This window comes from Cariama cristata, unplaced genomic scaffold (genome assembly GCF_000690535.1).
Source record: "Cariama cristata isolate BGI_N322 unplaced genomic scaffold, ASM69053v1 scaffold7093, whole genome shotgun sequence".
In the NCBI taxonomy this organism is placed as follows: domain Eukaryota; kingdom Metazoa; phylum Chordata; class Aves; order Cariamiformes; family Cariamidae; genus Cariama; species Cariama cristata.
The window spans coordinates 38,507-52,387 of record NW_009607721.1 but is presented as its reverse complement, the minus strand read 5'-3'; the positions used below and the strand labels follow the sequence as shown (position 1 = coordinate 52,387).

Here is a 13,881-nt window from a genome sequence, read left to right as displayed (position 1 = left end):
GCGCGTTGAATTGATGGCGTGGTCCACGCTGCTGATGGCTTCCCGTATCGATGTGGCTACAAACGTGTCGCCGCTCCGACCGATGTCCGTGGCTTTCCCAAGCAGAAAAAAAGAACAAAATACACTAAAATTACTTTGGTATTAATTTGTCTTCCAAGCTCAAGTAAATCTGTGTATCAGTACAAGCCCCATAGTAACTCCACTGCAGGTCGAACTGCGTTTCCATTTGCAACATAAACACCATGAATTTATTTTTTTAAACAGATATTCTGAAGAAGAAATCAACTGCCTGAAAAAGGAGGTGACTTTTTCAGGAGACGGCTGTGGAACACATATTCAGAGTTTGGTCCTATACAGCTTTGCAAATAAATGCCTGTTTTGGTTAGTGGTTAAACTGGAAAAAGACAATGTAAAAACCACAGTGGGTTAACCCAAAATAATATATTTTCTTCCAACAAAGGAAACTTATAAAAGTGATGAAATTCATTTGAATGTATTGCTCATATATTAATTTTCCATTTGTGGAACACTTCCATTCAGTTCAAATTTAGTGTTAACACATCAGATACATCATTTTAAATCAAAAAAGAAAGCTGTTGTTTAAATACCTTCAGAAACAAGCAGATGAATTCTTAAAAATTACTAGTGAATGCATTTTTTAAGCCAGGGCCTTTGTCACAGCTGAATGAACCAGTTCCCATTTGGCTACCGGCGTATAGAGTAGCCGGCTGGAAAATGAGGTACTAGTCAAGAATAAATCACAGAAATTATCTTAGGAATAATTTCAAACAACAAAGAAATTTCAGATTATTCTCAGCTTCTTGCATACAATCCCTGTATAGAAAATGATACTAAATTAATCTAATAAGCTACTCGCTATCCATGCTGGTTATTCCTCCGTGCTTAAGCAATAGCCTTTTATTTGTATTTTTAACCTTATCGCTTGCCTTTGATTTTTTTTTTTTCCTCATCAGTTCTTCCTCACCCTCTAAGAAGTGCAATTTCCACTCCTGACCTCTGGTTTAACTAGCACAGGAGTGCTGCTCCTCTTTATTCATTACAGCTTCCCTAATGCACAGAGCAGTAGCTTGAAAGCAAGCGACTTATTTCCCATCCCCAAGGGACTGAGCAAACATTTAAAACCCTGTATTTGCAGCGACAATGTTGTTCTCCTCCTCCCTCCCCTGGTGTGCGAGGTTATGGTCAGACGATGACTTGTGAGCGTGATGGCACATTTTAATAAGATTCTCCCTCCCAGCAGAGGCTGTAACTACATGCGCGCCGACAGCTCGGCTTGCAGGAGATGGTTTAAGACAACACCTTTGGCTTTGCAGGGAGCAACTGCATCTCAGCTGAGAAAACAGCGAGGAGCAGCTGGGAGGTGGATGGGCTTTCACAACTGAGCGACTCTGATCACGCCTGCGAGGGACCCGTCGGCAAAGAAGCTGACGAAATAACAGAATTATCTTTTCAAAGTGTAGGTGTCAACACAGCACAGCCCCTCCTCACACAAGAGCAGGAGAGGACTCAAGAGGACCCCACAGGAGATACCCTACCAGTGATGGTGAGCTGCATAGCGCTGGAGGTGAAGCCAAAGGGGTTTCTTGCTATGCACTCGTATCTGCCCTGGTCAGCCACGCCGAGGTCTTGAATGGAAAGGGTCCCGTCTTGGCTTATGTGGAACTTGCCACTCTCAGTGATCTGGATACCCTCCTGTTGCACCATCAAAAGACAGAAAACGTGTCAGGGTGCGGATAGCTTCCCATCATCTCAGCCTTCAGCCTATTCAGCAAACCCTCAGACGGATGCGATGAACTAATGTGGCCACCAGATGTTAGCATTGCTCTTCCAAAGAAACCAGAAAGCCACCCAAGGACATTGCTCCTGCCTGCACCCATCGGGAGGAGGTCCCTGCTCAGGTCCTTCACCTGCTCCAGCTCCAGGCATTCACTGCAGGACACACGCATTTCTCTGCACGTCTTACAGACGGGCTGGCTGGAGCGAGTGCTGTGCCCTGATCCTGTCACAGATGTTTCAGGGCACATAAATAAGTCCAAAAGTCTCCAGTTTTGGGACAACCTGAAACTGATGGGTTTTTGCTGGCTCTGGGCAGCGTTGCTGATCAAAGTGCTGCGAGCAGCAGCTCGCTCACACCCCACCTCTCAACCTGGCTGGTGGTTTCAGGTTTTACTTGTTTATTCTCTTATTTCTTGACATCTTTCTGCTGCCCTGCCCCAACCTAATGCTTACTCTACTGGCCTCCCAGGTTCTTTTCTTCTGCTCCCACGGCTGGCTGGAGCCCACGGCAAGGTGCAAGCTCACCTCCCACGAGACCTCTGCAAGGTAACTGAGGCTCAAGCATTTTCCCCTCTAATTTGTTCTGTGCCTGAGTGGGCTCAAAGGCAGGGCAGGTCCCAGTGAAGGTCACAGGTGGTGTACTACGGCACAGCAGGGAAACATCTGAAAAGCTCCATCTAATGAATTCTTGAAAAGGGCAGCCAGGCTGCAGTGTGATTTTGAGGGATCGTGGCTTTGCCCTATCAAAGCTGGAGCCAACCAGCATCATCCAGTTCCACCAGTGGGAATCCTGGAAATAAGGACAAACTACTTAGGAAAAAAGCCATTTTCAGCTTTTTCCAGGAATAGTCAATCAAGCATTTCTAACATCCTGGAAGATCACTGGCTTTAAGTTACTCATTTGGAAGGAAGGACAAGAGAAAACAGGAATGTGCGTTGCAAGGCTTTGAGCCCAAAAAAGAGCAACATTCTTTTAGACCATTAAATATCCCAAATCAGTGGAAATGTTGGTCATTATATTTTCATCACACACAATTTCTTCCATGTGTATTGCACAAACTCATTTAACTAGTTGAGCTGGGAAAGGTGTTTAATGAGAGAGTTGTTTAATGCCCCGATGGAGGAGCCATCCCGCTCCCCGGTGCCTGTGGAGTACAGGGTATCATCTCTTACTTTGACCCAGGTTATGGTGGGCCGGGGATCCCCTTGGGCGGTGCAGGTAATGGCAACGTCCTGGCCTGTCTCTGCCACCACATCTTGGGGGGGATGAAGGAACACGGGTATCACTGTGCAACACGGGGAAAAAAAAAGTCACGAGTGCAAGAAACGCATCAAGGAAAACAGAGAAATCTGCATGCAAAACATCTCAGCATGGGCAAACCAGAGCTGCTGGGCTCCTTCTGCTGTCACGAGGGCTCTTCAAAGCGCTGTCAGTTTACCCGTGCTCTCCGTCTCTCTACCAAGCCCTCCGTAATTTATGTTCATTATTTTCTGCTCCTGTGTGTCTCTACTTGGGGCAATGACATAGGAATGTGCTCGGTTCTCTGTCATTTCAAACCTTTACTTCAAAAGCTTTCTAGAAAAGATGCTCTAGCTGAAGCAAGGATTGTGAATTGATTCAGGAATTATCGGGTGATGCTCTCTGGCAAGTGCGAGTCAGGCCAGATTAAGCAATTATATTGATCTTACTGGTCCTAAAATAATCTGTGAATTCTGTGCTTGAAGCACCCATGTTTCTAGATAGTCTCCTTCCCTCCAGGTCTACCATTAGTAAAATCCTGCCACATTTGTGAACAAGCAGGGATCTTTGCTTATTTAGAACAATTATTTATATGGGAACAAAAAAGCACATTAAAATATGAAAGCACTCCTGTGTGACTTGTATTTTACAGAGGCTTGATTTCAGAATACCTAAATTTAGGTTGAACCTATGACCTGGTAGCTAATGTTTAAGACAAATGTATTCAGAGCCAGAGTTAAATCTTCCTGAGAAGGAATCATTTTGTTTTGCAGAATATTTAATTTAAAAAAGAATCCTACAATTCATTCTGTAGGAAAGTAAAAATTTAAAAATAGCAAAAAAAAAAAAAAAGAGATTACTAAGGATTTAATTAATACAATTTTTTGTAAATTATCCACCAAAAATCCTTTGTTTCCTTTCCTTTAGCAACATCATTTTCCTAATGACAATCCCCAAACATATTAAAGGGCCCCATTTTTCATTCCAACTGGTCAGATATCAGAGCTCATCTGATGGGCGTTGAAGGTCATTTCTGATCACACAGCCTTGCCCCAGTGTTTATTTGTGCAAATGCCAACCGATCCCATCCCACTCCCTGGCCACACCAGATGAGATTCATTCCCATGGTTATACTTTTTCTAGACCACCAGATAAATTTTCAAGGAAAACTGAAGCAGCTTCTTCCAATTCACAAATCTTGGCACTCTGGGAACCTCTTTAACGTTTCTCACCAACTGATGGAGCTCTCACGGCTAGATGTCTGCTCCCAGGCAAAAGCCAAATCCCATCCCATAGGAAACAGGGCAATTCCCTGCTTTGTCAGATAGTTTGTTATTTACCATAACCTTAAATTAATGACACACATTTGCCAGCCTTTATTCCCCACAGCCTCACCAGCTTACCTCGGGGGGTCACCGACAGCTGTACTGGGAGGGTCCTCACTCCGATGGCACTGATGGCATGGCATTCGTATTGGCCTTGGTCATGCAAGGCCACCCTCATCACCCGCAGGGTACCTGTGGAGAGGATGCTGTGCCTCCGGTCATTCGGCAGGGGCCCACCTGGTCAAACAAGCAGTGCAATTTGTTAATTGTCTGTGAGATTTCTTTTCCCATGACTGAAGGTATCTGTGTGATAGCTAAAAATTTCATTTCCTTCCCGACACAACATCAGTCACCCTGAAATACCATCTTCATCTTGTTAAGTGAGGAACAGGACAGACGCTGCTCTTCCCACACCCAGGATCATGACTGAGTTGTCTTGTTTGAGCAACTGGAAAGGAGCTGGTACCCTTTTTCTTTCCTTACAAGTCTTTTCTTAGTGCCAGCTGCAGATTTAATGACACCTGATGGATAGCAAATCTGTGTTCAATTATCCAAGCTGGCTGTTTAATCAAATAAATGGAAACATTTAGCATTGTCTTTTTAAATCTGTTATTTTGATTTTCTTTGGTTTGGAAACTATGCTGTTTCAATATTTCCTCTATTTAAGGAGAAAAGTTGAAAATTAAAATGCTTTACCAAACCCAAACAAAATTATTAGAACTTCTCAGTTTAGCGACTTTTTTTTTTTTTAATATTCCATTTTCCTCCAAATAAGGACTCTATTTATTCATCCCAAATACCAAAAAGAATCTGAATCCCCCCCACACTGTCAAAAGTGGCTCTGAGACAACTGATGCTCCATCACTTCTCCTCCTCTTGTCTTGTTCTTAGCAAGCCTTCTGTGAAAGCACTGTAAAGCCTGGTTGAGCTTTGGATTGCTGAGTGACCTAGCAAACCTGGTTACAAAGCAGTTATCAACTTTATTTCTTGTACCTGTGCTCCTTTTCATATCTCTAAGGGCTATCTTCTGAAATCTGGGCAGTGAAGGAAAACAGGTTAAAGGAGATGCAGAATATGCTGGTGGAGGAGAATTTCCTCCTGTTCCTTCTTAACTCCACGTCAGGGCTATTGCTGTGGAAGCTGGAATACAATAGCCACGAATTCTCCACAGCACTAAACCATTAATTATGGCTTGTGAAGCATAAGGAAAAGTTGGAGGGCCTCTGGGCCAAGTGTTATTGGCTTCTGTCCCAGAAAGTGTTGGATGGGATCAGTTCAGTGGAGCCAGCGCTAACAATCATCCAAGACTTTAAAAGTTCACCATCACCTGTTGGCCCAAAGTGTTTTTTTCTAAGCTAAAAGAAACCTCAGAGGTGTGTCAGCAGGGAACGGTGCTCCTCTGCAATGTGCTCCCCAAGAGGAGCACGTCAATGACAACGACAGAGAGCTGGTACATGGGGATATCCACTGACCTGGAGTGTCCAGACCTTGCCTTTTCACAGGAGGTAGGAAGCCACTGCAGGAGGAACTTCGAGGCTTTCCATGGGTTTCATGCTGATGAAAACCAGCACACTCCTCCCTTCTGACACGATGACTTAGTGTGTCAAAGACCTAAGAGGCTCCCTCCTCGGTGCTTAACATCATCCTTGGTGATCTACAACATACCTCCTAGCATGACTACGTCTGTGCTGATCACCATCTGTCCTGTATCACCACTGCAAGTCATTGCCCTGGACCATCAGCTCAGCTGTTCTCACCCAAGTCCCATGGATGATGGCATGGGAGAGAAAGAAATCGTAAGTCAAATGAGGCAGTACCTGCCTTCGTCCAGGTAATCACGGGTGGAGGGTGACCCTCAGCAGAGCAGGGGAAATCCACGCTTTGTCCCTCAGTTACTGTTTGATCGGTGGGAATGAGGATAAACCTGGGAGAATCTGGAGGGGAAAGCAATGGCTGAGCAGCAGGAAAAACTCAAGCAGCAAGCTCGGGTTAATTCTCAGTTCATGGGAGCAGAACCAGTCACAGGGTTTAAATACACCCCTCTAATCGAACACTGTACCCCAGAAATGCCGTCAGCCTGGGACTCCTCACCTTGCACTATGATCCTTGCTGTCGCCTGGATGGATCCTTCAGTGTTGCTGGCATTGCAGTTGTACTGACCCTGGTCCGAGAAGGTGACGTTCCGAATGAAGAGCCCTCCAGAGCTGGTGATAGCAAAACGGGAATCCTGCGGTAAAGGAGAGCCTGTGCCAAGGGTCCAGCTGATGCGAGGATGGGGGTGCCCAGAGACCCCACACTCCAAGGTGACGCTTTCCCCAATCAGCACTTCAGTGTTCTGCGGCTGGATCACAAAAGTGGGCTTGGCTGGAAGAAACGAGTGCTTCAGAAACCAGAACTGCTCAGTTGTGGGCAGAAATTGCTTGGACTCCTCATGCAACGCAGCTAGCAGTCACTTGGCTCTTCCCTGACCTCCAAATCCTCACTGTGAGCAATTCCCCCAGCACTACTTCTTCCTGCTACCTCCTCCGCCCCAGTCACTTAGTGCTGGAGCATCCCCACTTCTGTGTCCCCTTCACCCTTGATACCTCTGTGCTGCAGATTTCATCTCAGCCTCCAAACTCCCTCCCCAGCCCCAAATTACCTTCAATCTCTAAACTCCCAGTTTCCCACTCCCATGAAGGAACCCCCTAAAGCTCAGACCACACTATGCTGTTTGCCACTCTCTTCCCCAGCACGTGAACAACATCCTGGCACATACAAAGCTGGGACTGACTCTGACTTAGCTCCACTCCCAGCCCCAACACAGGCTGGGCCTTCAAGGGGTGCACAAGGCTCAATTACATGGGGTGCCAAAATAGCGCAGCACAACTTCTTGTGTCTTGACCTCCCCGGCTATGTTCTTGGCCATGCACTGGTAGATGCCTTTGTCTGACTCCTTGGTATTCTGGATCATCAAAGTACCATCTTGCAAGAGGTTCAGGCGGCTGTCATCTTTCATGTCAATCTCATTACTGAAAAACAGGCACAAACAGGCAAAATTTGAAAGGAGTAAAGATGTGGTCTTCCCCCAAGCTGCTGGGGGAGTGGTGGGGCTTTGAATGCATTGCAGTAAGTTGGTGTTCCTTGGAACTATTCTTGATACTTCATGAAATTTATAGCGAAAGTTATGATTTACAGTACTGAACTTCAGCTCCAGCTCTGATTTACTCCCTGGGTGAGCTACTTTTTCTCCCACCACTGATTACACACGACATTTACAGCCCATCAGGAGAGCATACTGTTCCCATGCAATAGCATTGTTGCTATTGTCAGGGCATCTAGGCCCAGAAAGCTTGTTCTCATTATTTACTAAGTGCAAATATAATAATGAATTAATATCATTATTGTGTGCAGCCATTTCTATTTGAACAGGCTCAAAGGCCTCAGGGGGGCAAAAAGCTCTGAGTAAGTCACCACGGGACCCCAACACAGCTTGGATTCCAACCCGAGAGCTGTGAAATATCTTCCTTCTTTCTACCATGACCTGCGACTCCTGGATCCCAGCCTGCAGCAGAAGGTCCCACTGCTGCATCCCATTTGTCCCAGCATGAAGGAATCTTGGATGGCTGCAGATGATTGAAAAGGAAGAAGGGACCTCTCCCCCCCTAGGACAAAGGCTGAATCCACTATGCAAACTAATATGCTTGCTGGGCATTTATTTAATTCCCCTGATGTCTCCTCACTCTAGTCATATCTTGTTTGCAGAACATTTGTTATCATTACCCCTCTTACAATGCTATCTTTGGGATCCTGCCAGCATTTCCCTAACAAAACCTTCCTTCCAGGGGGACTTCGCTCAGCCATAAACTTTTGCTCTGTGCTGAAACTCTGCCTGGTGGGGAGTTAGCTGAAGAAGCATACATTGATCATTTTTACTAATAACTGAGCCCTATTCAGGCTCCCACAGACAAGAAGCTCGTAAAGCAGCAAAGTAACTTCACTTCCACAGTGGGCAACTGCTTGAGCACAGAATATTTTATTGTGTAGCATTTCCCAGAAACACTGTGGCATCTAGCATAGCCATATATTTTTTCAGTGTTGCTGTATAGAATGATAATCTATACACTGCTTTGCAAGGTCTGTCTTTCAGTGGAGCACAGTGATTTTTCCCTTTGAAAAAAAGCCATTCTCCCAGCATGCTGGGTCTTTCGTGAGAAAAATCTAGAGACTAGAAGCATTTCGGCAGTTGATAAATGGCAAGCATGGTGGCTTAGAGCAACGTGCAATACTAATTTTATTTTTTTCTGATCAAAAGACAATTGCTTTCAGCCTGCAGAGTATGTTTATGGGAAAGTTATAAGCTCTTGGAATCCATTACAAGTGCAGATGAAAGATTTCAAAAGCAGATGAAAACACCACTTGGATTACATGGTCACCAGAGAATGCTATTAAAAGGAAGGTAAATACAACCCATGGAATACCCTTTTTTTTTTTTTTAATGTTGCATGAAACAGCTTTTGTAATTACAGGCAGTCACTGAAGAGCTTGGTGCTTCAAAACCTTTGCTACCCCAGGGCTCATTGTGTGCGACTTACTTGTTGTGCAGCCAAATAATCGCAGGTTTTGGGTTGCCTTCTGCCCTGCAGGTGAAATAAACTGTGTTTCCCAAGAGGACGTCGACATCATGGGGTTCTGAGGTTATGCGAGGCCTCTCTGCAAAAGACCGTTTTACCACAACCCAGTCTAGAGCAGCACAAACCCACCCACAGCCCAACCGGAGTGTCGTGGGTAACGCAACACCCATCCTGCAACCCCCGAGCAAGCAGGCACCAGCAGAGCCCAAGGGACAACAGCACCCACTCAGAGCCACCCCAGGACTTCTCACCAACATCAGCAAAAGAGATGTCAGGGAGGGAACAGCATCATTCATCCGAGCCTGCTAAAAGCCCTGGAGAAACGAAGTGGCTGTTCCTATTGCCGGGACATTGGGCAGTGGATCAGCTCTCGTCACGGCCCCAGGCAGGGCTGAGAAAACACCCAGACCTGGTTGTACACTGGTTCACTATAGCTGCCCCAAGAGTCGGTCCCTGTCTCCCCCAAAATAAGGGAAGAAGTCAGCGGCATCCTCACTTGGGTGGTTTTTCTGCCCCTGGCAGCCTGCTGCTCTCAGGAACTGCCTGCTCCATTTGAACACAGTGCCAGCTCTCTGCAAATCACACCGCTTCCCTTTCGACAGGATTTCATTCATTCTGTCTCTAATTCATCAGCTGATCCCTCTTCAGCCAAGTCTTTCACTATGTGCTTCACTTGAAGATGTACTGAAGCACTAAGCAAGTTAAACATTTAAAGGATGTGCTAAAATACAAAGGAATTTATCTACATGGTCTGGAACGCTTGATCTTGATTCAGCAGAACACTTATTCATGTAACAATCTCTACACTGACCAATAATCCAGTAAAACCAGCTGGATTATTCCTAAGATTAAGTGAGAACCCTCACTCCTTAGACTGCAGGTTAATGGCTTGGCAACTTAGCCCCAATGGCATCGCCAGTGTGGGCCCAAACCCACCACAGCCCCACGGTAAAACTGCTGATCCAGTGCAGATTTGCTCTGCTGGCTCACATCTGTGAAAAAGCGGTGGGTTAACTTGATGCCAGCAGACTTTGTACTGACTCAGATATCAGCTGCCTGCATCATTAGAGCTTTATGCTGAATTATGCATCATTTGTCTTTCCCAGCTGGCACAATACCAGTGTAAAAGCCTACTGCCAGCAAAATCTTCCCACCAGGTGCTCTGGCTAATTTGACAGACATCCCACTGGGTGCCCCATGCCTAAACCAGAACAAATTTACATTAACAGCCGTACCACGGCACCGGGTGCGTGTTGGGGACAGCTCCTTGTGCGGCACATCCACTGGCAGCGGGTCCCACTCCACGTGTCCCCAGCTGCTTTCTCTAGACCCCCTCCCTTGAGGTTACAGACCCATTTGTGCCAATTCAACTCTTTGCATGGCTGTGCCCTAAATTAAGCTGTGAAATGGTCAAGATTTAACAAAAATTAAAACAAAATCATAGGAGAAAAGCTGAATTCAAGGGAGAGCTCTTCAAAATCCAGCTGATCTCACACATCTGGCTCACAGAATGGCTATGCACACAGCTGGACTGGCATATCCTGGAGGGATGCTCACAGCTGGCCTGGGCAAGTGGGAACATCTCAAACTGACTCTACCCACAGCGAAGTATCGGGGAACCATAGCCGACACTTGTGCCATCGTCTGCTGATGCAGGCACTTAAAAGTCAGAGTTTTGTCCTCTTCTATGTGAAATATTTAACTTTGGATTTTTTCAGAACAAAACCTTTCATTTCAAAATGGCATTTTTCAGTCCGCAATTATCTAAATTTAAAGAATAACAGCTTAAAAAACGCAATACACTGCCACAGTCAAACAAAACATTCAGCTACGTATCTACTATGCGTTTGCTCAGGTTTTCAGTTGTCTTTCCAGCCATTGCAGCTCTCCCAGTGTTCCCCTTCTGTTCAGCCTAACGCGGGACATTTCTTCTGGTTGCTGGTTTAGATGCTGACCGCAGCAGGTCCTTTGCTGGCCCTACTCTATTTAAAACCCAAGACGACACCTGCCAGCCAAACCAGAGCTGCCCTCAACGCCCATGCGACTGTCAGCTTTCACTGCGTTATCCTGACAACTCATGTGACCCCACTGGGACTTTCCCATTTCAGCAGTAAAAGAAGGGAGAATGCAGGATGCCAGGACAGGGAAGAGGGAGGAAAAGGGATGGAGGAAGCAATTCCCAGACCAAAGCCCAACTCCCAGGGGCTGAGGGTGGCCGGTGGAGGGGTTTAACCTTGCTCACCGCAGTTAAACTCCTGGGCGGTCAAGGTGACGATGGAGCGGCCGTGCAGCTCCCGAGGAGCCTCGCAGGTAGCGGCTGTCTGGATGCTGCCCTGCTCAGCGTATTTCTTCAGCAGCTCGGCCAGCCACATCAAGTCGCAGTCGCAAAGCAAGGCGTTGGAGTCCAGTCGCCTGCAAGACCGAGGAAAAGGCAGTTCACTTCCCAACCTCTGACTGCTGCCTCCTGCTCCAGGACACAGGAGGGGAACAGCCCTCCGGAGAGAAGGATCACTTGGCTGTTTCTGCCTGCATTTGATTATATCCCAAATGAAAATTTGAGATGTTTCGTTCCCGCAATGTTTAAATAGGATGCTTAACCAAGTTAGAATGATTTAATTGAAAAACTGACATTACCCATCAGACATTCCAGTTTCAAATGAAAATTTTTCTGTTAAACTGGATTTATGCATTTTTGGCTCAATTTGAGGCAGAGAGACACTGAAATATTCAGTTTTCCCTCAGGATGGAGATTTCAAGCTTTATCCAATTCTCTAAGCACAGCAGATAACATTACCTCTGTTAGAACTTTCCATTCTCTTTTACTCTTAGCTCCAAAACACTCCCCCTTGAATTCAGCGTGCATGGGATCAATCTCTTTCTGTGACCAGCTGCTAGAGGTTGTAGCATTTCTGCACAACTATACGAACTTTTATTACTGCAACGTACGGCTGAACCATGCCGAATGGAGCACCCGTGACCTCCCAGCGCACCCGTGCTTTTCCCTCCATTGACTTCATTCCTATGTGCAGTGCTATGCATACCGACAAATAAAGACTATAGGGGGATTAGTTTATGCCTCCTTCCCCACTGACGGTTTTATAGTAGATGGGTCTGGGCTTTCGAAAAAAAGCATGGAAGAAAGGTCTAATGTTTTCAGGGACAAACATTTGAGAATGTGAGATTTCACACAAGCATTTTATAGGCACCCCACCTTTTTCTCTGACACGTACAGACAACATTTCACAAGTTATTCCCTGTTAAAGAAAAGCGAAGCATTTTACCTGCTTGCAGAAATCACAGAGGGCTGCAGTGAGAAACATGTTCTTTTCTTGTAGTTTAAAATTGTGGCAAAACACCAAAATTACTTAGTTTTTGCTTTTTTCCCCCCAAAAAAGCATCATAGAACTTATTTCCAGAGATCATAAAAGACAAACAAAGCAAAGCTTGGTGGGGTTTAAGCAAGCAAGAAGTAAGCTTACGGGACAGCCAGGTTATGTGGGAATAACACACCAGGGCATTCCTACATGGGAGGAGAATTGTGCGCCTTGGCACCCTTCTGAGTATTTTCCGTTTCTAGAAAAAAAGCCTTTTCTTTTATGACTATGATTCTTGCTTCCATGTTAGATACTGATCTGAAGTCATGTTCGAGGTCATATCTGTGACCTGGACTTTCTACATTTTCGGAGGATGTTTTACGGATTCAAACTACTATGACGACTTTCCAGGAATGTTCATTCCTGTGGCACTATTGAGCCGTAAGCAGATTATAGTTAGATTACAATTAAACACTGGCATGAAAAAACTACTAACTGGTTAAATCAGCTCTCATGTCCAATCAAAACTGTTACATAAACTTAGCAGCGGTCTTAGAAGTGCAACAACTAAAAGCTTTGCCAACCAGGCACATTTTTCCTCAGGTCCTGGCCATCTGATCAAAGATAAACAGTTGCTCTTAGCAGGCAATGTTTTTTACTTACAGTCGTTTGAGGGATTCCAGTTGAGAGAATGTCCCTGGATGAATCTTGGAAATCTTGTTGTTGTGCAAGAATCTGCAATGGGAGAACCCATGCCAAAACATTATTCAGTATTTGCACTACACGGATGATAACATCTCAGGTCAAAACTCAGTTTAAATACAAAGGCTGCTCATCAAAATGGAGCTTAGTTTTTAAATTTACTGTGTTTGTTTCCATGAGCTATAGGGACTTCATTCATTTGCGAGTGCAATGGAATACACCAAAGCGGAGAGTGGGTGTGGACTGGAAATGGTGACTCAAGATGTGATGTAACAGGTTTAAACTGGAACCTGAATGTTAATCTGCTTCATGCTCTGCAAAGGGAGGAGAAAGGGCACGAAATCCCCACAGACTGGACCCACCCTATGTTTTCTGTGCCCAGGTCAGCTCCAGTTTAGAGGGGACCTTTTCTGTCCCCCCTTGCAGAAGATAACGGCAATTTTACAAGGGCAGCCATTGAAGTAAGGCTCCAGCAGAAGACACTAGACAACTCATGCCCTAGACTCAATACAGTTATTAACCCAAATCCATGAGTAAATCTAATTCAGACAACTACAGCCTAAGCTGGGCTTATCTTTGAACAAAGCTGAGGCAAACTCTCACTTCCAGAGTCTTAGCACACAGATAAGACTCCCCAGTTCTTAGAAAAAACAAACTGATTGCACTAAAATGCATCAGTGGGGACCAAGATGGGATGATTAACTCTCCATTCCCATAATGAAGGGAGAAATTTAGTTATGTTGGTTACATCAAAAACTCATAAGAGACCATTGATAAAAGATAGGAAGCAATTTTAGTAGACGGTGAAACAAGAAAGAAATACAAAAGTCGTACAGCTTGCATGCAAATGTCTGCATACACACGTGTACACGCAAGTTTAGCCCAGCTGC

The 13,881-nt window shown here is 45.4% G+C and overlaps 1 protein-coding gene across 1 annotated transcript in view; it reads right to left on the bottom strand.

Annotated features, from left to right (window-relative positions):
- LOC104159040 (peroxidasin homolog) overlaps positions 1-13,881 on the bottom strand; it is a 43,207-nt gene that overhangs the window by 6,882 nt on the left and 22,444 nt on the right. Inside the window, exons 6-15 of the mRNA XM_009696845.1 lie at positions 12,953-13,024; positions 11,218-11,387; positions 8,937-9,054; positions 7,204-7,373; positions 6,454-6,726; positions 6,180-6,296; positions 4,441-4,599; positions 2,971-3,083; positions 1,557-1,713; positions 1-92 (exon numbers count right to left, since the gene is read on the bottom strand). The exon at positions 1-92 is cut by the window's left edge and continues 10 nt beyond it. Coding sequence (XP_009695147.1) covers positions 1-92; positions 1,557-1,713; positions 2,971-3,083; positions 4,441-4,599; positions 6,180-6,296; positions 6,454-6,726; positions 7,204-7,373; positions 8,937-9,054; positions 11,218-11,387; positions 12,953-13,024 — 1,441 coding nt within the window. The remainder of the gene's footprint in view (positions 93-1,556; positions 1,714-2,970; positions 3,084-4,440; positions 4,600-6,179; positions 6,297-6,453; positions 6,727-7,203; positions 7,374-8,936; positions 9,055-11,217; positions 11,388-12,952; positions 13,025-13,881) is intronic.